Source organism: Oryzias melastigma, linkage group LG15 (genome assembly GCF_002922805.2).
Source record: "Oryzias melastigma strain HK-1 linkage group LG15, ASM292280v2, whole genome shotgun sequence".
Taxonomy (NCBI): domain Eukaryota; kingdom Metazoa; phylum Chordata; class Actinopteri; order Beloniformes; family Adrianichthyidae; genus Oryzias; species Oryzias melastigma.
The window spans coordinates 27,651,688-27,677,503 of record NC_050526.1 but is presented as its reverse complement, the minus strand read 5'-3'; the positions used below and the strand labels follow the sequence as shown (position 1 = coordinate 27,677,503).

Here is a 25,816-nt window from a genome sequence, read left to right as displayed (position 1 = left end):
CACGAAGAATTTGGGGCATAACTCTGAGCGTTCAAAAGTGCTAAAACACAAACACACATAGCTGGGTTCGTAAATCTGCCATCCCCAACATCTTTTCGGGTCAGAACCAGAGCTTTCTCACGGTCTGTGGCGGAGGCTTCCAACTCGAGGTCAGAGAGCTCGACGGGCCCACAACACAAGCCGGTGAGGTCACTTTCCTGCTGACTGACTGAATGTTGTTTTCTAGGAAAACAGAGGACTTGTTTATCCCCTCATGCATGCAACTAAACATTTATCAGAAAAGAGACCAAAGAAGGAGGGAAAAGACGGAGCGGCCCACATTTTTATTTTCTGCAGAAATCTGCTTCGTGTTAACTGCAGCCTGTGGGCTTTGACTTCATGCTAACTCCACTGACATGAATGAGATTATTCCTTTAACTGAACTTACAGCACATCCTTCAGCGAGATCACAAGAAGAAAAGACTTTATGGTGTTAAAAAAAACAAAAACAATTGGAAACTGCTGCAGTGTAACTCCACACTTGTCTAAAACTGCTACAGGTCCCAAAGTGTTGCAGTCTGGAGAATGGACTGATCTAATACAGTGGAAGATAAGTCGCACTTTACTGTTTGAGAAAAACAATTAATTTAAGTCTTTAAGGACATTAGACCATTTACTGATGTAATGTTGTTTTTATATATCTAGTGTTTGAATTATAACAGTTTTATAATTTGACTATTATAGCATTTTTAACTTATTTTACTTTTGGCAGTAACACATACAAGTTCCTTTCAAAATAAAATGCACTTAAATCAGATCCTCCCGCTGCTGCAGATTTACCTAAATTAAAAATGTAAAAAAGCAAAATCATCATCATTATGACTTTGGTTCATCCTTATTCTCCTTGTACTAAATGTAAACATGACATCTTTGGTGTAGAGTCCGACTTAAAATATACATACAGTGTATGCTTCAAGCTTATTCTAGCAATAAACCACCTTTCAACATCATTCAGTTGGTTATGATGTGTTAAAAATCTAAACATTCATAAAAAAGGTTATTAACTGTATCAAATTGACTCAAACTACATAAAAACATTATTTATTCAAATCACTGGCATTAATCTTCAGAGCCACAAACCACAGGCTCTGCATGTGGATCTTTTATCCCTCCATTATGGCTTTCTGGTTTTAGAAAAATAAAATATTTTTTAATCAAAAAGCAGCAGTAAAGTAAAAAGTAAGTTAAAAAAAGTAAAGTAACAAATCATTTTTCTGACCACAGTAGCCATAATGCTCCAACAATCCATCATCGATTCAGCTTTATGGTTTAACAAAGTCAAATTTTAACATTTTGACAGATTTTTTGCACCATTTGCCACAAAGAAATCTATTGGAGGTCAGTAAACACAACCAGAATTCTTACTTAAGGCTTTTTTTATATATATATTTGAACAAATTTAAGACTTTTAAGTTTGTCTTGTGGTTCAAGAAATACAGCAATCTTCACTTAATTATCCCTGATCTATTTTTGTTGATATTTACACATTTCTGGCTGAAAAGCACCACGAATGATAAATTAAACTGTTGACATTACACTCATACATTTGCTGTATTCAGATGCTCCTATATGACACAGGGTGTCTTTTATTTTGAAAGGATGTCATGTAAACCCGTCAAAAGTTGTAAACTATTTAATATTTTGAAAAAAGACAGTTTCTCAAACACAATAATTTCTTTATATTTAAACAAGTCAGTGTCTTATTTTCTAAAGGGTGACGTCAGACTTTGTGAGACTGAGACTGAGAAATCAACCCGAATGGCTGTTAAAGTGTTGAAGGTTGCAGTCCCCTGGTCTGGGCCTTTCTTCTCAGAGCAAAACTTTCCTAAAAGTTGATTTTTTTCAAATTCAGAGTCCATAAATCAGCTCATTCAGACGTAGGAAATCCTGCTAGAGCTGGAATCACCTGTGAGCCGATCTTCTGCCGCTGAAGCAGACAGCTCACTTACCGCTCACCATTTAATTGCAATGTGAGAGGCTCTCGTACCTGACAAAGTCTGTCTTGTCTGCTTCCATTCACAGAGGCTCTGCTAAGCAGCATGTGCGGAGATCGCTGCTGAATAAAACATGCTTTGGAGAATACAGAGGCAAAGAGCCTGATTTAGAGCTAATATATTGAACTGTTTACACTAAATGTTCCCACTATGTTTACTTTTAGGAAATTCTGACTATCACTGTGCCAACCAGTGGCAAAACTACTGAGGCTTTCCGACAACAGAAAGAGATCCTTGTAATAGGATGGGTCAAAACATGCAGGGTCCTCCTGCCACGTTAGCACTTCCTGTGAGTCTGTGGGAGGCTGCTGTCGCTGGCAGGCCATGCGAACAAAATCAGCACTAAAAAGCTCTTAAAGGGAGACACTTTGTTGCTCCCCCCGGTAGGCGCAGCAGCGTGGAGTTGCAGTATGGTCTGGTGTTGCTGAAAGAGGAGCCTCACAAAGGCGCCTGCATAGGAAATTCATGAGCTCGGCCTCCCCTCACAACAGAGAACGCAGCAGGCGTTAGACATCATCGACTGCTGCCAGGAGCTGCAGCCAAAAGGGAAGAGGCTGTTCATCCAAAACCCCAAAATAAAGAGAATGGAGGGTGGCATCACTTACTTTATAAAGAAATCTTTGCTTTAGAGATTGAGGCTTGAAAATCTTAAACATTTAAACTGACAGTCCAAAGGCAGTGATGATGCAACTGCTGCGTGAGGGCTTGCTTTTGGAGTCACTTCTGCTGTATTAGCGCATAAACGACCCCCTAATTGAACATGAATGCAGCTATCATTTCTCATCCTCCACAACAATGAATCCATCCTATTTCTGCAAGGCCTCAGACAAATTACAGGTGGCTGCGTGCAAACGCAACACCATCGATGTGTGAGTTATAGAAGAGAAAATGCATGTCTTCGTAATTGAGCCGAAGCCATTTGCTGTGATTAATGTGTTTAACCGCAGCCCGCGCTGTCTGAGTGTGACAGCACTGCAGGGTACACAAATGCACCGTCAGCACAGGCGCACACGTTGTATGGATGTATGAGAACACAACAGCAGGAGAGCTGAACAAACGCACAAGGAAAGAATAATGATTTCACAACAATCTGGATCTCTTCGTGTAGCTGTGTTGGTTAAATCATATTTATAACTTCAGGCTGAAGCCTTAACATGGGCAAACCTAAAAAAAAACATTTCATCTGAGTCTATTTTTCCCTTATGTGCAGTTTAAAAAAAAAAAAAACTTTAAAACACTTTCAACACTTCAAATGCTCATAATCTTGCTCCATTAATCTCAAGTCTTATTGTTCCTCAGGCTTCCTGTGGGAACTTTGAGTTAATTCATTTTCCACAGAAATGCATTTGTGAATTTGGCTGTCATCTCCCAGGGAAAAAAAATCTGTCTAAACAAAGCCGAGTCTGTGCAGACAGCCTGTATTTAGAAGTGTCAGATGAATGCAAATGTCCGAATGCTGCCCAGTAAAAACCACAACGCTCACATTTGGATGTTATCAGATATTAGTTATCAGACAAGCTTCGTTTTGTGTTGTTTGATTCAGAAATAAACATAAATTAGAGCTACGAATAACATGGTATAGCCCACAGTCGCTACCTGCTCGCTGGGTAAGAGACTTCTTAAATTTCCCATCCATCCCTGCCAGCCTGACAGCTGCACAAATTCATGACAAAATAAACCCACAGTTTTTCAAAATGGCCGCTTTTCTGTTGGTTTGTCTCCATAGCAACCATTTTATTTTTTGGTCGCATGGGAGTGACAAACAAGTCTACGTAACTTTTAGAAGAATCTGAAAAACTAAATTTTTGGATTTCCTTGGTAACGTAGGTTTTTTATTAACCACACATACATTCCTATTCTGTTCATATTGTATATCACATCATTTCATCCAGCTTGAGCCAGGGATTCACGTATTAAATTTTCACTATGTTCTTGTAAGAAATGTGCGAGCAACGTTTTTGAAAGCTCACCATGCCAACCCCATTTTATATAACCTCTAAAATACAAATTTTTCCTAAGTAGATTCCAAATGATGCTTGAGAAATAAGAAGGTGATGGAGTCACATCTCTAGGAAGCAGCTAGAAATTCATATATATATATAAGTTTTTATTCAAGATGGCCAAAAGCAAAATGGCCTCTTCTATCTTGAATTTTTAAGATGCCTACCTCTTCCAAAGGCCAAAGGTCAACAAAACTTTAGTTGTGGTTATAGACTTAACCTCATGGTTGTGTGTGAAATTTTGTGAAGATCTCCCAAACAAAAGCTCTCTTTTCCATGTGCAAAAATGTGAAAATTATCAAATTTGACACTTTGTCACAAAATGGCTACCAACCGTAGGTCCTGTGTACATCCCATAATGGTTTTAAAACTTTCTTTGGATATTTTCAAACCATGTGTTTTGGTTTTGTTGGCAGATTGAAGAAAGATGTTTTTTGAGCTCCATAAGTACGACAGAGGATTAGGGCCACCAAATAATGAGAGCTTTTTTCTCATAAATTTACAAGAACAAAAGGTATAAATTTAGTCTGACTTTTAAAGTTATAAATATAGGACTTTATTCTTGTAATTTAACAGTTATAACTTTTTTCTTGTCAATTTTACGAGATTTAAAGTCATATTTAAAAAGAAATTGGTTTGCAAACTGGCCCTAATACTCTGCCATACATATTATACATTTTATTCTTATAAATGTGTTGTATTATTTTATATTATTATACATTGATGGTGTGATGTCATCATTTTTGATGATGCCCCAAATTCATTATCACTGGGTGCTATGTCTTTGCAAATATTGTTGAGTTTCTGAGTATGTGGTAAATTTTTGTCTATAGACAGAAGAAATGTGAAAAGGATCTGGTCCTTCAGTCCTGGACGCCTCAGGACACCACAATTGTGGCTAAAATAGGAAAAGAAAGATTTTTCTGAGCTTTGTTTTGCTTCCTAGACTGATTTCTTAATCATTACTTCTAGAATTGTCCTCAGGAAAGATGCTGACACTCCTGATGAATTCCCACTGGAATCACATCTTTTCCAGCATCTCTTCAAACTTTTGAGACAACAAACAGGAAACATTCTCGCTGGTCCACTTTAGCGGCTCCTCTCCATCACTCAGATGCTCCTTTACAGAAGAGCTATCATACATCCCATCATGTACTCTAGAGAAGCACCCTGAAAGAGGCAGTCATGAATAAATCATGCGTGTCCTCGCCTTCAATATCGGCGCGGCAATAAGAAGGAAAATTGCTTTTGTGATATAACCCAGAGGAGAAGCATCTCCAGCTTGGTGGAACTCGTCGAGATCCTATGCAGGAACGGATGGAGGTTGTTCAGCAACGTGCTAATAAGTAAAACAATGAATTTAATGTGCAGCCGTGGGGCCATATGAAGCAGAAACCCCGCTGTCTTCATCACAGATGGCTGCATTTCTTGACTGCATACTAACAGAGGCGTTAAACAAGCAAAGACTTGGCCACAACAACACCGCCTGACGCTGCCTCTCAGTCTGAGCATCCCCACTCCCAGGGTCACATACTCATCTCATTCCATCCTAAATTATTTATTTGTAAATGTATCTCTCTCTGAGACAGAATTATTCTCTCAGCGGGGAATTAAACCTCCAAGTTGGTGCTCATCAGCACTCACACCAACAGCAATTAGCGCCGTAATGGCTCCCTGAGCATGAAGCTCTGGGCGGAGAGGACAGAGCCTGAATGTTCGTGGTTGGATGTAGTCGTCTGGATGCTGCAGAGACAAAAGGACCCTTCAAGTTCAAACATAATGTTTCTGAGTCATGAGATCCAACCCCAAAAAATGACCACGTTGGTGCTGACAGTAATTTCTAATCCGCTTTAGTTTAAGAGTAGTAATGTGCTGTTGGCGAGCTATCAGTTACCGCCAAGCCGCTTATTAGCACATAGGATGACAGATTAATGAACCCCTTCCTCTGCAGCTCGTTGTGATATTTCGCCTTCTGCCATATTGCGTGGATGCGCTTGATCAAACCAATCATTAAGCGTCCTCTTTGTTTTGTTTCCCCACCTGACTGTCATCCTTTTGTTCGGCCACCGCGTTAGCATGTCACTGCTTCCTGTGTCAGCATTATTCTACAGTATTATGGGATGCTTTGTGTCTATTGGAGGGAAGTTCAGAGTTTACTAGAAGTGGTGGATGTCACCTGTGAGATGTTCTGGACTCAGAAGCACACCTGCAGGCAGGTGACGGAGCTTCAATGACACACATTACAAACCAGTATGGGATCCGTGCATTACCTCATAAAAGACAGAACAAACGTGACGCAACTAAAGGGTGCCCCCTAGTGACAGGAAAGGGTGCAGTCAGGTGAAAACAAAGGAGTGAACCCTACCACTTCAGCCTCAGACTTTAATGCAATTGATAAGAGTGTTTCATAGATGGATGGTTGTGCGCCTCGGGGTTGTGTATGTATGCAGAGGAGGCCCTTCTGTTCTCCTTCTGTTGGCGCCTCCGAGAGAGAAGTGACCTTTCATTGAAATCTTCCTGTGGCTGATGGACTAGAGAAAGTAGCACTGCAGGTGGTGCCGTCAAAATCCATTTAGTTCTCTTCCTGTGCCAGCGCGCTGAATCAATACATCCCTCGAACGCAGGACTCTTCATTATGCCGCATCCAGGCCTCCAATCTGGAGCCTGAACCCTGACGCACCGACTGGCTGGAAGGCAATTGGCTTCCTCCTTCAGCCTAAATCTGAATTCTGCCCGCATCCACTCACCACCACCCCCCATCGCTTTAACAGCTGCCAATCCTCATGATAACTCATTTAAAAGCACTATTGATAGAGCAGTACGTCTAGATTTGGGCTGCACTTTTAAATGTTTTCACATTTTGAGACTTCATTAAAGAATAACCCGAACTCAGATTGAAATGAAGAGAAAGGTTTTTATAGAACAGGTGTGTTTACAAGTAGGTATGACTTTGTTAATCCAGTTTTATGAAGCTTTTCTTTAAATACGTGAATTTTCACTTTGTATTTTTCTTTATTTGTGTAACATTTTACAGATTCTATTTATTTCCTGCGTGTTGTTCCACAGAAAGTAAATGCACAGAATTTTTGTATTGTCCAAAGTTGACTGTCATTTTATATTTTTCTTATCTTTTCTTGAAACAGTTTTTAGATTATCTTGTGGAAGTTGATTTTTTAGGTTAATGAATGATTATTTTTATTTGTATAAACTCAAACTCAAAACTCAAACTTTATGTATTTATATAGCGCCTTTCATTTGGAAGAAGCTTTAATCACCAGTTTCACCTACGTGTTGATCTTTCAATTATCAAAAACTATACATTTTGTTTTGTCTAAATTTATTTTATTTATTTATTTATTTTTTATCAAATCATATTTTCAGTTTTGATAGTTCAGCCATCACCATGACAAACAAGTTCTCTCCTGCACAGAAAATATTAGTGTCATCTGCAAAAACAAATATTTTCACATGTCTGACACCTTACAAGTGTCATGAAAGAAATAATTTGGGGCCCATTATTGATTCTTGTGGGACTCCACAGGATATTGTTTTTCTATTCTTGGACAAATATTGTCTATCTGCACAAATTGTTTATGAGTTTTTTAAACAGTAAAGTCCAATACCTTGTACACCATATTGTTCCATTTTCTTCTATAGTATCAACCGATTTCTTCAAGTCTATGAAAACCCCACATCTATATTGCTTCTTCTCTGGGTGACCGTGGTGGTAGGAGGGTCAACTCCTGATCGGAATACTGCGGTTTCCATTCCCGCCTTACCCGCCCATGTGTCGAAGTGTCCTTGGGCGAGACACTGAACCCCACATTGCCTCTAGTGGAAGGTTAGCGCCAGAGCAGAGCCACCACCAGTGTGTGAATGTGTGTGAATGTGTGTGATTGGGTCTGTGACTGTAAAGCACTTTGGGCCTTCAAGGAAGGTAGAAAAGTGCTACACAAGTATACGTCATTTACCATCTAGAGCTAGAAATTTCTTCTCTATCTATTATTGCCAATAACACAATGCTCTTGTGTTCTGACACAAAACCAAAGCACTTTTTAAAAACTTTTATGAGGATATAATCCATAAATAGGTCATCAGTTTAGTCTTCTTTGGTCTTTTCTGTTTTGACTGTAAAATACAGAAGTGATTTGACTTTCTGTCATGTCAGAGCAGCAGTGGCCTCAGGGACTCACCGTGCTGCGCCTCCCTCTGCTCCAGCTCCTGCTTGAGCTGCTGCCGCTGCTCCTTCATTCGGGCCAGTTCCTGGCTGCTCCCAGAACTGAGACTGTGCAGCCTTTTGGCCAGAGCCTCCAGCCGGTCGCGCTCCACGTACACCGCCTTCATGGCCTCCTTTAACTCCTTGGCACCACTGAAGTCATTACCTGCAGTGGAGCACCGCAGGGAGAACATCACGCCTCCACCCACCATTAACGAGCTGCTTGGTCATTAAGGATGTCTTTCAGGAGGATATTGGTGAGGTAAATAAAGGACGTCTGCATTAGGATGGAAATGAGAGTTACCAGAGATAGCAGCCAGTTTGGCTTCATGCAGCGCCAGAAGCTGCGTTTCAGTCTCACTGACTTTCCTCCTCAAGCTGCTGCCCAGCCTCTGACTCATGACCACCTGGGGATAAGAAGGAGAAAAAGATGCAGGGGGGTGACTACTGCAAGCTTTGCACACATGGATCCCTCCGGATGTGAAGCTCATTCCCTGTTCTTTCATTTTGACACTCCTTCTTACAAGATTCTACAACTTCATTTGTGTTCTGTGGCTTTGAAGACAAAGCAGAACATTAACGCTGTTGTCTAACACTCTCTGTAACCTTTGGAAAGAACAGGGGGCTTCTTTTCCTTTGCTGAGGCGGACAATGAAATCTCTCAGTAAGATATGATTAGAAGGTCATAAAGTAAAAAAGGTCTTCGGTTCATAGTCGCACAGAATGGAATTTACGGAGAAGCCGATGGCTTCGGATCCAGCCTGTCTGGCCTCCATCTGCTTTCACTCCATCCTTTAAACCACTGTTCTTTAAAGTCGACACTTTGAGCTGCGGCCAAACCCCATGATGCACTGCTTCCCTTTGAGGAACCACTTTCACGGCTCAAAAAAAGGATGTGGAGTCGGATTTTCTGACGCATTTTCTACTCGAATCTGACACAGTTTAGTGCGAAGCTGCCAAAGAGAGTCAGAGTCAGAGCGTCCCCAGAGAGTTGTGTTCTTCTCATTCAAATAAAGCTTTGAATGGGTTTATTTAATGCACTGTGAACAGAATAAACTGGGGAGTCTGATTCAGTCTCAAAACATCAAGTTTTGTTTTAAAAAAAACAAACTTCAAACTGGAGTAATTTTGTCACAGCAGGATTCCACACAGACGACAACTCATTGAAGAGCCACACTTCTCATCCTAACATGACAACAAAAGGTATGTCGTCTGGGTGAAAGTGTCTCTCTGTAAAAAGCCTTTTAAAGTGCAGTTTCAGCTTCTAGCAGTAACTTGATGATGGGTTTGTGAAGAAAAGCGTGCAGTGGAAAGCTCTTAAATGAGGAGTTTGGTGCCTGCTGTTCCTCTTCCAGTCCATAAAGGACGACGTCTCAGGAATTTCTGCAACATTTGTCTTTTTCCAGCTGCACCGATGTATGTTTATGAACCAGCATGAAAGGAAACGTTGACCTCATGGAGCAAAAGGCTTCGAAGACACGCAGAAAGATAAAACAATCTACCGAGAACACAAAGAGGAAAATCATACATTTTTTGATCATTTTCTTCGAATAAAAAAAGATTTTTGCTTGAAAGAACATCTCCTGCTGCTTCTGACTCAAACTCAGAAATCACCGCCTTGTAAGAGAAAATGTCTATAAATGCAGAAGCGGACACACAGACAGCTGGTCTATTCTGAGCTCAGATTCAGTCTTTGCTGGCATAACGGGGGAACTGATGGAGAAACAAATCATGAGGGACGAGCAGTCGCTTACTTTAGCGGTGGCTTCCTTGATGGACAGATTCAGAGCTTCTTCCTGCTCCTGGAGCCTGCAGAAGGAGAACAAAACAATCTTGGTTCCATCGTATATCTTTAAAAGGGATTGTTCTGTGGTAATCAGAACACTTAAAAGTGAGCAGCTCATGAAAATATTTGTATTTTGTAAATCTGGGCTGAGTCTTCACCTTTCTTAGGATCATTGAGATCCCATGAGGTGAGAACTTACATGGAGGACCAACAGTCATGTTTAGCTTCTTCTATATTCTAATAATTGCTCCAACAGTGGGTCTTTTTCACCAAGCTGCTTGGCAATGTCCCCATAGCCCTTTCCAGCTGTGTGGAGGTCTACAGTTTTGACTCTGGTGTCCTTGGACAGCTCTTTGGTCTTTCCATGTTAGTAGTTGGAGTCTTACTGATCATTTGGGGTGACCAGGTGTCTTTATGCAGCTAATGACCTCAAACAGGTGCTTCTAATTTAGGATAAATAATAAACCGCAACAATTAAAATTATAGCAACAATAAAATAAAACTATAAATAATGTAAACTGAACACAAATAAAATGCAAAAATAAAATCCTCCTTATGAGTTAGTTTGGTGCTAACAAATTTGACTCAAGATTTGCTAAATTTATTGCAGTTTTTGTTTGTAAATTATATAGAGTAGTAGTAGTGGCAGCAAAAGCAAACAAAAACCTGTTGCATAGACTTCATCAAGATTAAATATTTATTTTGCAGTTTTCTCTTTTAGAAATTTGTGCAAGGACAACAACGGCAATTTGTGCAACTTTTATGAATTTTTCTAAATGAACCCATTTAAATTTGTGATTTTCTGACAACGTTTGTTTAATGGAAGAACCTGTAACTTCTTCTATTGTTAGTAAGTTTCACCTTTTATGTGTTGGTTATGTAAATCAGTTTTTCCAACCAAAATAATTGGTTTTGGAATGTAAATGCTAAAAAACAGCAGATTTTTAATAAAATAATTCTTTTTGAGTTGTAAATAAATCCAAAATTGAGCTTTGAAATTAAGTTAATTTTGTTTGATTTAGATAAATGAAATGCAAATTCCTCTAAACCCACTAGTCACGGACACATCTATTACATATCCACATCATAGCAATTTCAAATCTCACAGCTGTAGATATGCATTATGCATCTGATAGACACAAATTCATAGAAAATTGGTGTCTATGAATATAAAAATTAAGGGGCAACAAATATGACTAATAGACATCTCTTGTAAATATCTATTATTGATACACATCTGTTATAGATATCTATTGGAGATCTCAGACATCTCTATATTGTTACTCTATTAGACATCGTCTACAAATAGTTCTGCATATAAAGGTCTCCTACACATCTACCTGTTGACATTTAATGTTTGGATATTTTTAGATGTCTATTATAGAACTTTTTAAACATTTACTAGAATTCTGACATTAAACCAGGAAATCTCAAAAAAACCCTAAGATATCCAAACAGATAACTTATGCATTTGACTTGTTTATCTGCTTATTTCAAGTTGGTTCATCTCAGTGATGTTACTGATGGATTTGTATGTAAGTATACAAACAAACCATTAAGGTCACTTTGGACACCGACGGAGAAATAAATCAATTAAAAGGGAAGTGAACGAAGTGTAAAATCAATTTTGAGAAGCACAGTCACCTTCAGACAATCCCACTCCTTTCACTTCTCTTAACAGGACGCGACGTTTTAAAGAAACCCAATCAAGTCTTTTTTTTGTTGAATCCTATTAGAGAAAACATGTTGATTTTAAAAAGAAGCAGCTAAAAGGCTCGGTCCTTTTCTGGCCTGCAGAACATCCAATCAGAAATCAGCATTTCCATCAGCAGCAGGAATAATTGCGTTCCAGTTGAGGAGAGAATATGTCAGATATCAAATTATGCCAGTCACGGCGGGTCACACCACCGGGAAGGCGATAAGTACAATTTACATGTCTCTCTAACGAGTGTCAAGGCAAAGACAGGCTTTCAGCGGGGCTCCCCTGGAAGCTATTAACTTCTGAGGATATGATGCAAAATAATCATTAGCATCTGAGAGAAAGCATTAAAATTCTGAGCAGGTTCGAACAGGTGTGAGACGAGGACCCAAGGCGATGCTTGCAATAAAGCAGAAGCACTCATGGCCACTTGATCACTCCGGAAAAACAAGTAATTCGTTAAGCTTCATCCGTCCATAAATACAATAATGATCCATGAACAGGAGAGGTTACAGGTCGTAGGATCATCTGGAAATGTTAATTTGGCTGCAAGATGAGAAATTATTCATTTACTTTGATGAAAGTGTTTTGTTTTTGGTGACCTTTTTTGATTTGATGAAGAGTGATGAAGCAGCGACGAGCGCAATCAGTCATCAAATCTTTAATGTAAATAAAAATAAATAAACTCTGATGTTTATTAAGTTATTGTTTTCATTCAGTTCAGTGATGCTCTAATAAACTGCAAACTGTGGAGCTTTAGTTAATAAAATAAAGAACCTTCCAGTTTCATTCTCACTCAAATATGTTCTTTTCTAAGTGAACTTAAACGCTCTTCAGCAATCACAGCTCTATAGCTCCCTCACATGGTGAATGGAGGTACTTCAGGATGTAAAGTAGACCTGACGTTACTTTCTTCAGGTTGCATTAAAAAAAAGGTGGTGGTTTAAATCTGAAGCTGTTGTAACTTTTATTCATACTCTGCTCAATTCAATTGAAATCTTGAATTTAAGAGTCATTATATGAAAAAAAAAAAACACAATTTGAGTCAATTTCCCAAAATGCATTTCTTTAAACTGGGCGTAAAGCTTTATGTTTTTGTATTATATGAATATTGTTTTTTCATTAGACACCACCTTTTCCCCTCTTTCCCTAAATGAAAGTTTACTTTAGGAAAACCAACCAACACTATTTAAAAAAAGACTATCAAGTATATATTAATTTAAAGTTCAGGAAAAAAATAATAAAGATTTGAGAACAAAGTAAAAAAAATTATAAGAATAAACTTATAAAATTATGAGAAACATGTCAATATTTTTTAAGGATAAAGTTATCGTTTCATAAATTATAAATTGATCATGAGGCAAAAACCAAAAAAGAACCATTAAGGTGATTCAGTAGAGTCACATAGAGTCCATTATAAGTGGTTACCTCAGTTTTGTTTTCACGTTGACAGTCAACATTATTTCTATTAGAAATATAAGAAAATTATTTACAGTATTCTGGGCTTCTTCAGAATAAGATTCTTGATCCACAAGCAGTGGATTTGGCAAAAGGATTCTCAGTATAAACTAAAGCCGTGCAGCTTCACCATAAATGGCTGCATTGATGGATTTAGTCGGCTGTCAGGATTCTGTGCTTAGGTTTTGTCTTGTTCTGTTTTCTTTAGCTAATCAACCTCAGTTTATTTAAGTGTCTGGTTTTAGTTCATCATTTTCAGGTAATCCACTCTGTTCTGTTGGTTCTCCCATGGTTTTGTCATGTTTAAGTTTATTTAGTATGTTTAAGTTTCTGCCACCAAGTCTTGTCTCCTGTGTTTGGGTCCTTCACCACAACATGACATCAGCACATAATGTGGATGAAGGCTTTCATGACCAACTTATTTTCTAAAGAGCATGGCTTTGTCCTTTAAAATTATGACTCTTTTCTCATAATTGTATGGGTTTATCCTTGTAAATTTATTTATTTTATTTTTTATGGTGGTCCAAAAACATTTGCCGGCAATGTTTTTGGTGTATTTTTAATAAATATTTAATATAAATGTAAATATTATTTTAATTATGTGTTAATTTAAAAAAAATGTCATTCAATTCAATCAAAACTCTCATACTGTACCATCTTCAATGCTGGTTTTAAACCCAACACTGTCAGATTGTATTTATAAAAATAAATCAATATATGTTTGACTTTTGACTAAAATATTGACAATTATCATATTTATTTGATTGAATTATTGAATTTATATATTTCATAAAAATGTCAGGTATGCTTTTACCTGATTGTTACATTTTAGGATATAAATGGACAACAATTTGTCATTTATTTTTAACTTTCAAATTTCGAGCTGTAATTTGATTAGAGGAGAGAACATCTGATTAATGTGAAGATATTGATTTCTTAATGAAAAAAAGTGTACATAAATAGTGTCAGAGAGTTTCTGTGTAAGTTATTCAAAAATGACTGTAGACACATGTAGAAATAATTAACATTAATAGTGGAAAACTACTGAGCTTTTTTTTTAGCTGGTTGGTTGGTAAATATATCCCTAAATGACTTGGAATATATATAGAAATAAAACATTTCTATAGAAAAGGATTAAATGTTCAGGTCCAGTGGGAGACATTCTCATAGAATAATTCAAGTAAATTGGATTGAATGAAAATTTTAATTCAGTAAAAAAAAAAAAATAAATAAAAAAAATGTAGGGTAACACTTTATAATAAGATTCCTTAATAAACGACTTATAAGATATTAGTAATGTGGTATTAAGCTGCTTATAAAGATACTTATCATCGTAGGTGTTTTACAAATGACAGACAAGTTTAAATAAATTGTTCATGAGGGCGTTCATTTGTGAATCCTTTAAAAATATTTGTTAACATTAGCAATGTTCTACAAATGCCTTAAGTTTATAACAAATTTACTGATTGTTAACAGATTATTGGGTGTTTTGCAGCCCCCCAATCTACAGCCTGACCACGTAGCTGTTCTACCACATGGGTAGTAAAACCAAAACATCTTGATAATTTTGCAGTAATAAGTTGCTTTTTTCTTGTTTGCTCATTTGTTTAAGAGGAAATACATTTTGTAAACATGAGCATTTTCACTTCCTATAAAACAGTTATTTTAAAAAATGGTATAGCCAATGATGAGCTGAGAGTTTTAGCAGTTGGACAGAAAAGAGAAGTAAACCAGTTTTGTGTTGCTAAGACCAAGCGGAAAGCTGTGAGCAAAAATAACCCAATTAAAATATCTCAAACTTTATCTGTTGAAATGCAAACATTAATGTTGATACAGAAGACTTAGTTGGAGGTTAGAGTTTTTACAATAAAAATTATGGTGAAATGTGAATCCATTTGTTCACATCTGTTTAAGGGAATTTGGTTTTGTCTCCTCCCTCGAGTTCAAGTCTTATCTTTGACTTTGAGTCAAACTTGAGACTCCAAGCTGAGTTTTTAATTAACTTTAAGTTTTCTGGGAGAAGAAGTTTTATGAACACAGCCTCTGGTGTTAATAAAGCTTCAACAATCAAAATATTTTTTATCTTGAGCGCCAAAAGTCTCCTGCAGTCATTTTACAAACATCTCCACCCAAAGCTGTGAGCTCACACTCCCAACTTATCAGATCATCATTGCAGAATTCATGTAAATGAGCTTTGTGCTGACAGGAGGAGGAGAAAGAGGAGGAGGAGCATGTCGTTTGTGACTCTGACCTGAGGGTGGAGGCTGGCGTGGAGAGGGAGATCTGCGTGCGGTTTTCTGACGTGACGAGGTCCTGCAGCGTTCTGCTCATGTCTCGGAGCTGGGGCAGCGTGCAGCTCCTCAGCACGCAGCCCTGCAGCTCCTCGTCCTCCGCCTGCTGCTCCTCCTGCTGGATCTGCTGCTCCAGACACCGCCTCCTGTCCTTCAGTTCCTCCAGCTTCTGCTGCAGTTCCGCCATTTCCACCTAGTTTCATATTTGAGGTTCAGACTCTTTTCCTTCACTTTATTCACAGCATTGTTGAATCAAACAAATCAGTTACTATAGTGAATGATAACTGATTTATATCTCCCAAGGTGATGGCATCTGTTTATAGGGATCAAAATAAATGTAAAAATCCACAAGCAAAACCAAAACATCTCCAAAGGAAGTTCTGAAAGTTATTATGGGAGTAGCGGGTAGCTCCAACACAACATCAGTCATGGCTTTAATTAATATCGTTCTTCATGATTTAGAGTAGAAGAAAACCAAATGAAACAGAGATGATTCCTCTAATGGGTTGATGATATTTACCTCTACCTGTCGTTTCTCCTGAATAAGTCGGTCTCTGCGCTGCATTGAACTCTGTTGAAGGTCTGACTCCTCCCCAACTTTAGGCTCCTCCCTGAAAACAGCAGAACATTCAATACAGAGGAAAGGCCTGCACTGTTTGAACCTACATTTCCAGCTTCTTCCACAAAGCATTTTATACAGATTTGATCACTGTTGAGCCGCTTGCATTAAACTTTTTTTTTTAAAGATGGTCAGAAGCATCTACTCTTTTGGACTGAATGTATACAGTTATATCAACCCCATTCTACATCTATATCCAGGTTTTTTTTTCCCTTTTCTCTACTTGCATTAATAAGGTCAGTCAAACACATGACTGTTGGTTAATGTTGTGTTCATTGACTATAATTTTGTATCTTTAGGCAATAAAGTTGAACAAATACAAACAAGTGAGTAGTAAGGATAATTTTGAATCATTAAATCATTTGTATATATTTTTTCCTTTTGTTCTATCAGGCTCCACCTCACATCCTTCCTGTCTCCAGATCTATTTTGGAAACCTTTTCCTCACATCTTTGTTCTAAATCATCCTAAGAACAGCCGTACAGAAATAACAAAGGCAGGTTAACACCTTAAAAACCCACTTCAGTCATCCTTTGATCTATTTTCAAATATCTCCCAGTGGTCTTTTCATTTTAATCATGGTGTTTTTAGCAAAAATATATAAAACGTTTTAGTATATAATTTCTGCAGAGTTTCAGTTTACTAGAAGTCTGACTCTGAGTTGGGGGCAGAACCATTGATGCAAAGCAACCCCACCCCCTCTTTCCCTACCCATGACTGAGAGTTCTCTGTTTACACTCTCTCCCACTAGCTTACAGCCCCTCACACCTCTAACCTAATATTAGCAGAGCAACAAAATGGTGAGAAATATTGGAGCTATGCAGCTTGAATCCAGAGGCCATCTTTTTTAAACAGCATTTTTTTAGTCTGCACCTGATCCACAACAATTTTCATAAATAAATACAATTTTGAGCTTTAATTTCTTTGTATATGTCCTCCATCATTAAAAAAAAAGCCACATGAACATGTTAAAAAACACCAAAGCCTTTCATCAACTAAATCAGATGAAAGAAGAACAAAGTTCTGTTGGGACTTGATCCACAGACTGTAAGGTCGACCAATCCAGAAAGCATGTGCAGTCTAATCTTTATAGGTTCACCATGCACTAAAACTTAGATTTAAATATTTTTTTTATATAAATATTTCTGTTATTTGCTGCTGACCTGCTCTGTCCACAGTCTGTCCTCTGGAGGGCGCCGTGAACCACCTGTCTGAGCCTCTCCAGGAACACGGACACACTGGGTTGTCTGGAGGGTAAACCAAGCTCCAGAGCTCCACGCTCACTGCACAGCTCCTCCAGCTTTTTCCCAAACCGCTCCGCTGAAATCACGCAAACACACACAGGAATCAACATGCAGAAACATCAGCTTGACATTTGTAAGTTTGCAGCATTTTAAAGTCAAAACAGCAACTTTTTTTGTTTGTTTTAATCAGAGCAACTGGACCATTTAATCTTGTGATGCCTGCATTTGTTGGCTCTCACAAATGAGTAAAACTGACTAAAACCAGAATCATCAGAGAAAATATTGATCGAAGTAAAAAAAAAACAATTTTTTGATGTTTTTTGATGAACAATATTTTTTTCATTTACATCCAAAGAACCCTTTGACAGAAAAAAATGTGTCAGGCATTGACCCAAATTCAAACATTTCAAACAGGACAGCAGCAGCAAACGCATGCAATGTTATTTCTGTCACAAGATCCAAGAAATGGGTCAAAAGTCCGTCCTCCTCTGAAAATAAACGTCTCTCTGGTTGCCTAGGACAAATATGGGGGTCAAACGGGCCTCTGAATGAAACATTTTTTCTGGACTTTGGATTGTCTTGTTGTTTGTATGTTGAGCATGCATTGGCTTCAACAAATTTAGATATCGGTTTAAAGCAAACAGAAATAAATAAAATGATGTCATGCAGACAACAACATGATATTTACTCATTCTAACTCAGTATTTGCTCTCCGTGGAATCAAAGGTTTCAAAAATGTCTATAGCAGAAATGCTATTTGTTTTATTGCATTTTCTTATGAAAATAATTCCCATAATGCAACAGTTGTTTCTTTAAACCAGAACCAAACTGCAGAAACAAACAATAAAGCCAGCTCACCCTTATTCTTCCTAGGAGGGTAAAGCCATCAAAGTCTGATCAAATATTTTTAGCTATTTAATCACAAATAATCAGATATTTCCTCATATGTAGTTTATTTTATTGCATTTTTTTTTTACTTAATGAAAATATCAAAACAGCTCCCCAGTTTCTGCAGTTCAGTCCATGACCAGATCTTGCTTTACTTAGATACTGTCAAATTTACAAAGGCTTTTATTTTGAAAAGAAGATGGTAGACATAGAGATGTTTGGAAATAATTCACATCAATATTTAGTGAAATCCAAACTTTTTTTTGGAAAACCTCTGATTTAAAGTCTTAGGAGGTTCAGGTGGTATTATGACACGAGGAATCTCTGCAAACCTCATGACCCGGAAGTCTTGAATTTAATTTTTTTTTGTAAACAAAACCATCTTAGAGTCTAATTACTGATGTTTATGGATCAAAAGCAGCAAAATCTCCAGCAGAAAAGCTGAAAAAGCACAGGATCAAAGTGTTGCCCTGACCCAGTCAAAGCCTTGACTTTACCCGGAGGGACACGTGGCCTCAGAAGACCTGTTTAAACAAACGCCTGCAAGCCTCAATGAGGTTCAAAAACTCTTTTACACCGACTCCCACAGGAGGAAAAAACAATTATAGGTACGACTGCAAAGGGTGTGTTTACACTCTGAACACAGTTTATTCTTTTGGTTGAGTTATTATATATGTAGAGCTGCAGATCTTTTAAAATGTGTAACATAATGTTAAATCATGCAGTAATATTCAAAAATCGTTCATTTAAACTCAACCACCTGTGTGAAACAGATGAATGTTGGAATCCTGACAGCATGAAATCAGCAGGAGTTTGCAGACGTTGGTTTATATATGACATAATAGCATAAAAACAAAGTGTTTAAATTTGCATTGAGCCTTCACCTGCATCGTAGTCGTCGTCCAGGATGGCTTTCTGCTGGAGTCTCTGCAGCTTCAACATCATGGACTCAATCTGAGACGGAGAGAAGAGACCGACGTCAGCCCACACGACTCCACCCTCCAATCACCAGCGACCAGAAATAGAACAAGTGCAATGACCGTCATTTCAGATCAGGGCTTCGTCAGAAAGTTCTGCTACTTTTGGAAGTTTTATTTTACCTTTTAATCAACAAATAAACTGAAAAAATATATTTAGTTCATGGTTAGCTCCATTCTCTCTTTTTTATATAAATATTTGATCTTTTTTTATTGAAAATTTAAAAGCAAAAGTTTGGTTCTAAACATAAATTTTGGAATTTTTTTTCAATGTATTTAGTTAATGTCCAATTGTCAAAACTCGAACTTTTTTAAATGTTCATGTTTTATTTTGAGAGCCAGATCATGAGCTTTTTTGTTCACCGTTACATTTCCTGTAAGGATTAGCTTTGTACAAAATCTCTTCAAGTGTTTATAAATGTATGAATTGTCTTATTACTTCTTATTTATCTGACCTGAGCCATCATGGATCCCCTAATACAAAACTGTTATCTCTTGTGAGGCAAAATGTGAATTTTGATGATTTTCACTATTTCACACAGAATGGGAAAAGAAAACTTTTGTTTGAGCGATTTTCACGTAACATCACACAAATAGTTAATGTTAAGTCTACAACTACAACTGATCACAAGAAGAGCCCGCCATCTTGATTTTTTTTTTCCTTTAGTACTTTCTACAAATTTGAAACTCCTCCCAACAATTTAAATCTCCTCGAGTATCATTGGAAAGCTACTTGAAAAAAAATGTTGGTTCAAAATTTGTAGATAATGAATGACGTACACGAGGCGAGCTAGCAAGAGAGGCGTTCTCTTGTTACCTGCACATTTTTTACTGTAATGTTTTAAAAATTAAATATAAGAATCTTCGTCTCAAGCTGAACTATATAATATATGAAATAAACATATGAAGAAAGTGGGTGTGGTTAAAAACCCTCAGTTTACTTTTACAAATTCTTTAAAAAATTTAACTGTTCATCACCTCCAGGCGGCAAATAAATGGTTGCCATGGAAATAAAACGAACAGAAAAGCTTCTATTTAGAAAAATGTAATTATTTTTTCTCTCTAAAGCACTTCATGCTTCCATGGCATGAAAACAGGGTAATGAGGATTCGTTTGATTTAATGATCTGTAAAGAACACGAGTTTGTCCTTAACAATCATTTCAATGCCAGGTTGGTTGGAAACATGTAGGACACCGGCCCTTGAGGCCTGGATTTGGACGCCCCTGATTTAAAGTGAATGTGTTTTTTGAACTTTTGCCCACCTTTGTGTGAGCGCGGTTGTTTTGGAGGCAGGCCTGCAGCACCCCCTCGTACTTCTTCACCACGCTGTCCCAGCCCGGCTCCGAGCCCGGCGTGGCACTCTCGTAACCGGAGGTGAAAGAGGAGGCTGAGGCTGTGTCCGAATCCACCGACAGCGAGGAGGTGACCTCTACGTCCAGAGACCGGGACTCGCAGTCGAGGAGGTGGGAGGTCTCCTCTTTACCTAAACACCGACTTTCCCGCCAAAGCCTCCCCCCTAAAGGCAGGTCCTCCTTCTGAGCGTGACAGGTTGAAGGAGGCGAGGAGTGGACAGGAAGGGAGAGCTTTGAGAAGTTCTGCTGGACTGAGAAAGTGTCAGGTTTGTTTTGTGGTCCTTCGGGGGCTTTGGTAGGGGACTTTAGTGGTTCTGGTTCCTGTAGTGGTGCAGTTGAAGAATCAATCCTCTGACTGGAGCTGAGCGATTGCTGAATGAAACTAAAACTGGACTTAAAAGAGTCGTCTGCTGCTGGCTGGAGAGCCGGCCTCAGACTCAAGCTGAGCTCATCATGAGGCTCTGAGGACAGATGGTTGGATGTTCCTGAAGCGGGATGGTCGCCCTCACTCCTCGAACATGTTGGTTTATTAACCATTAAGGGCACTTTGGCAGCAGGAGATGCATCGCTGACGTTGGTGCTGCATCCACAGTTTCCATTCCTAAAGCAGGTGGTTATCTCCTCTTCCTCCTCCTCTTCCTCCTGAGCATGAGCAGAGCTCAGCAGCCTGCACTGCTCTCCTCTCATGTACCCTGGCCTTCGGTGATGCCTCCTTCGCCCAGAGCTGCCAGCTGTCGCCAACGCTTTGCCACCTGTTGATACAGAGATTAGGCGTTAAGCTGCACAATGTGGTCATGAGGAAGATAAAGGATGAGCTCATGGGCTGGAGGTGCTGAATCTGCAAGACTGCAGAAAGAAAAATAAGATCTGTAAAAACAAATGACATTCAATTTAAGTTTACTTAGAAACAAGAAATATGAATAACAAAAACCTCAATTCAACACAATTAAAACAGCTAATTTAGAGTTTAAGAAGCTGAAACAAACAACCAGCTATAAACTCAAATCTGAGCTCTCACAACAAAATAAAAAAGGCAAAAGTTTGTGTTTCTGTAAATAAAATCCTTCATTTACCATCAAATCTCTCGTGTTTCTTAACTTCTTTGACTTTGTTTTTTTCTGTCCATCAGATTTTTCTCAGAAAATGAAATACCGGAAAAATCAGAATCAAACTAACTGGACCAGACATGCTGCCTGATAAAGAAGATGTTGTTCATTTTTACGCTAAGTCTGTGTGAAATGTGCTTCATGCATAGCCAACGGTACGCTTCACTGGAAAGAAATTACCACATGACTAAAACTCAATAAAATCGGCTTGTTCCACATGACAGATTTTTTTATTAACTTTTTTCATCTGAAAGTGAATAAAAAATCTGCAGCAGAAAATACTGTGAAAATATTTAAACAAAGCTTAAAGCAAAAACACTTGTTTTTTTTTTTTGCAAGCATATTACAAAACATGTTATGGATTTATCCTCATGAACTACAGTGGAGTACAGTGGGTTCAAATACTTATTTCCTTCAATGAAATGCAAATATTTTTATACAAATTCTTTAAAGTAAACGTCTTAATTTGTTTGTGTGATTTTCAATCTCTCACTGTTCAAATGAACTTAGGATGACAAACTGTCCATTTATTTTTAGGAGAGAAAACTTACAAACTCAGCAATCAAATACTCATTTTCCACTTGCAGTATTTTACAAGTGTGTGCCCCACACAGCAGCAGAAGGTGGAGCGTGCATGTGTCTGTGCTGGGAGCCGTGCACCTGCTGCAGGATTAATGCATGTCATGTTCAGGCCCAGAGGAGCAGAGATGCTGGGAATCAACAGCTCCTTTGTGTCCAGCTGTGCTGCCCCTCTTTCTCCTTCACCAAAAAAACCAAACACACAGAGAGACTTTTGTGCTCAGAACAGTGAATTCTGTCATATTTATGCCATTAAAGAAAAACAAAGAAGAGCTGCAGAGCCTCCACGCTTCACTAATCTGAACATCAGGATTCCTGAACAACAAATGAAGAGAAACCTCTTTTGATTCCACTTCCCTCCTTTGAGAAGTAGACATGGATACTCTGCATTCAGAGTGAGAGACGCTCCATTGTGTCACTAAGTGCTCAGAAGAGGACTCTGTTCGTTAAGAGATCTTTGTCAACCAGGACCACGACACTGAGGCTCAGGTTACACGCAGCTCCTTCCATTAAGGATGTGGTCATGGTTCCACAGCGGCTGCAGAAACCCAACCCGCACGCCGTCGTCCATCTGCAGGCAGAGAGCCTGCTGGGACTCCATGATGATGTTACTGCATCCTCCACGCACACAGAGGGGCTCTTCCCAGCAAAAGGGGAAGGAAATGCCTCAGGGCTCATCTGCTTCCTGTGAGGCTTTTAGCTAACACGTCTTTCCTGAAGCACAAAAGCTTCAAGAACCAAAAAATGTTTAGGACACAATAAAACTGTCGGATGTGCGTTCAGTCTGAGAGAACTCAGCGCCGCAGCCTGACGGGTATTTACCTTTAGAGAATAAAGAGGCCCTTTCTCAGCCTTTGGCTCAAACTCTGCTTCCCATTGGCCGCTGAAAGTACTTCAACCAAGGAATGCGGGGGATCCCAAGCAAACACAACGACTGAGGAACAAGATCAGCACCCGCCGACCCACATGAGCAGATCTGCAGCCTCCTGGGGAGCGGCGAGAGCTCGGAACAGGCAACTTCTCACCACTTGTGACCAACCGCAGCAGCAAAAATGAGGAAGTGAAAGTCAGCTGTGTTTGAGAAACAAGTCACTTTAGTCTGAAGGAAACTTTCCGAGTCCATACTCTGAGAGTTCATCTGTGATTAAAGCTCCACCTACAGCACCACATTGTACAGATATAAACATGAGACTGGTGTGCTTGGAAATGCTTAGATTCTTGTTTTTTAGAAAGGGGTCTGCAGCCTGAGGCTCTGGAGCCTTTTGTCCTCCATTGAGGCTCTTTGGTTGAATTTGGTTAATTTCCTTTAATTAATCAAGTTTGATTTTTACACGTCTAGATTTTTAACACGTCAAATAACTTGATTATAAAAGCCATAGCCTACAATTAGAGTGGTTTATTATTAGAATAAGATTTGTTTTTATTGGATTCTTCACCAAACTCATAATAATAGTAAATTACTTTTTTGCATTTTTATTTTAATTAAACCTGCTGCAGTGGGGAGATCTAGTTTTACACATGGTCCCTTTTATTTTGAAAATATCTTCAATATACTGTTGTCAAAAATAAAATAAGTTGTTTATTCATTTATTTTTTATGATTAAATTATTGCAAATATTACATGAATTAATGGGTAAAAAACATAAATGAAGTGTATTTTTCTGTGTGGGACTTTGCAGCTCTGAGTTAAGATTTGGGGGGGGGGGGGTCGCTTTTTCAATATTTACAGGTGATCACAAAACCACTTATAGACCAACACGGTTGCATTTTTTACATCTAACATGCATTTATTTTACTTTTAAAAGAGAAAAGTGTAGAAGGCTTCCAGAGACGGGAGAACCTGCTGCTCCTGTTGCTAAACCACCACCTGCTGCAGCCGCTTCACATTTCTGGCATAGGATTGACTGAAAAAAGAACAAAATCCTCTCTTCATCACTGAAACTCCTTTCATATCTAACAGTCAGTCATGGCGAGGCGTCATATCTTGAATTGGGTCACATTTACTTTATTACATTCACTTTAGTTACTTTCTTTTAGAAGTAATTGAACTTCAAAGATGACTTTTACTGAGTTATTTTTTTACTTTTACTTCAATAGATTTATAATGAAAACCTGGAGTTCTGATTTAGTTACAATAAAATGAACTGATCTTATTTATACTTTTCTTAGTTTTGCATGAAACATTTCTCTCTTATTTATAAAAGAGGACATCTACTTGTAGTTTTTATTCTTATTTAAATATTTAGAGTTCTCATGATTTAAAAAATCATTTTAGCATTGAACTCAAACCATTACTGCCTACGTTTTTTATGTAAAACTGAATAAATAAGCAGAATTAAGTTAAATACGATTTGTACTGAAAACTTTGTTTAACTCAAGTTCTAATCTCTGAATACTTTGCTACTTGTTCTTGCATATTATTTAAAAATGTGAATTTTTGGTCGCTCATGGGTTTTCTTTTGGTCACTTTCAGTTCTTGGTTTGTCATGAATCCATTAAGTTTGACTGTCATGGAACCGTTCCGGACCGGAACCTCCCGGCGCTCATCATTACATGCTTTACATTACATGCATATATTACATGCTAATGCTTTAAATGTGGAGAAATCATTTTTTTCTCATCCGAAACTTGTTCTCTGGCCCTGTCCGGACGCCCAGCTGTTCCAGCTGTTCCAGCTGTTCCAGAGAGATCCGGCTTGTCAGAACCGGGCCGGCTTTTAGGAGAACCCCTTCCTCCATATTTACCTCCTGTGGCTTCGCATCGGTGGAGCGCGGAGTTGCTGCGGGTTTCCAGCCCCATCAGTCCCGCAAACATGCCGCCGGTCGTGGATCGTCGGTGGTGTTTCGGTGTCGGATCCCTGCGCGCGCGCAGCGACCATGTTTCAGAAAAAGCGCAGCGGGGAAAAAATGCCTGATCTCATTTCCGTTATGGAGCGTGAACTTGTGTTTGTTTTCCTTTATTCCAGTGAGACACATGAACGCGGCTTCAGCTTCAAAACACCGTCCTGTCGCTGAACATCAGGTCAGAGGACGAACTTTATCCTCTGGAAGGAGCTCGATCGTGGAGCGGCGCGTCAACAGATGGTTGGATAGAAGAAAAAAAATCTGGATAATCCTCATCTGAAGTTCTTCAAACCCAAATAAAACAATTCAAAACTTCAAATTATAGTGTGTTCGGGTAAGAGAGACAGAGTAAATAAGTCCATCGATCAGTGATCGGGAATCCGTTAGCTGTGCGTCCGTGCGTCATGCGTCCTGAGGAGCTCCTACGTGTTCAGGAATTTGACTCCTTCAGACCGCCTCATGACGGCGGACGGACAGCCCATAACCGGATTACCAGCAGCCGTTTGGCTTTGTTTGAGGATCAGATCAGATGAAGCAAATAACAGGATTAAATACAAACGCGAAAATATTCTTTCAAGTGTTTAACTTGTTTAGGACTAAAACGCGCCACACATGATGAGAGCTCAGCGCGTTGGGCTCATACTAAAACAGCCCCATTGTTTCTACACTGAGGGAGTCTTCATCATCCCTCCTCCTCCTCTTCACACTTCTCCAAAGCTCCTTT

At 38.7% G+C, this 25,816-nt stretch overlaps 1 protein-coding gene across 1 annotated transcript in view; it reads right to left on the bottom strand.

Annotated features, from left to right (window-relative positions):
* The window catches only part of disc1 (DISC1 scaffold protein), a gene marked incomplete at its 3' end in the record, with an annotated part of 47,382 nt that extends 21,670 nt beyond the window's left edge, over positions 1 to 25,712 (bottom strand). Inside the window, 9 exon segments of the mRNA XM_024297525.2 lie at positions 8,227 to 8,415; positions 8,554 to 8,656; positions 10,004 to 10,058; positions 15,444 to 15,676; positions 16,004 to 16,094; positions 17,266 to 17,422; positions 19,119 to 19,188; positions 20,475 to 21,316; positions 24,994 to 25,712. Coding sequence (XP_024153293.1) covers positions 8,227 to 8,415; positions 8,554 to 8,656; positions 10,004 to 10,058; positions 15,444 to 15,676; positions 16,004 to 16,094; positions 17,266 to 17,422; positions 19,119 to 19,188; positions 20,475 to 21,316; positions 24,994 to 25,063 — 1,810 coding nt within the window.
* Between the last annotated feature and the right edge of the window lie 104 nt (positions 25,713 to 25,816).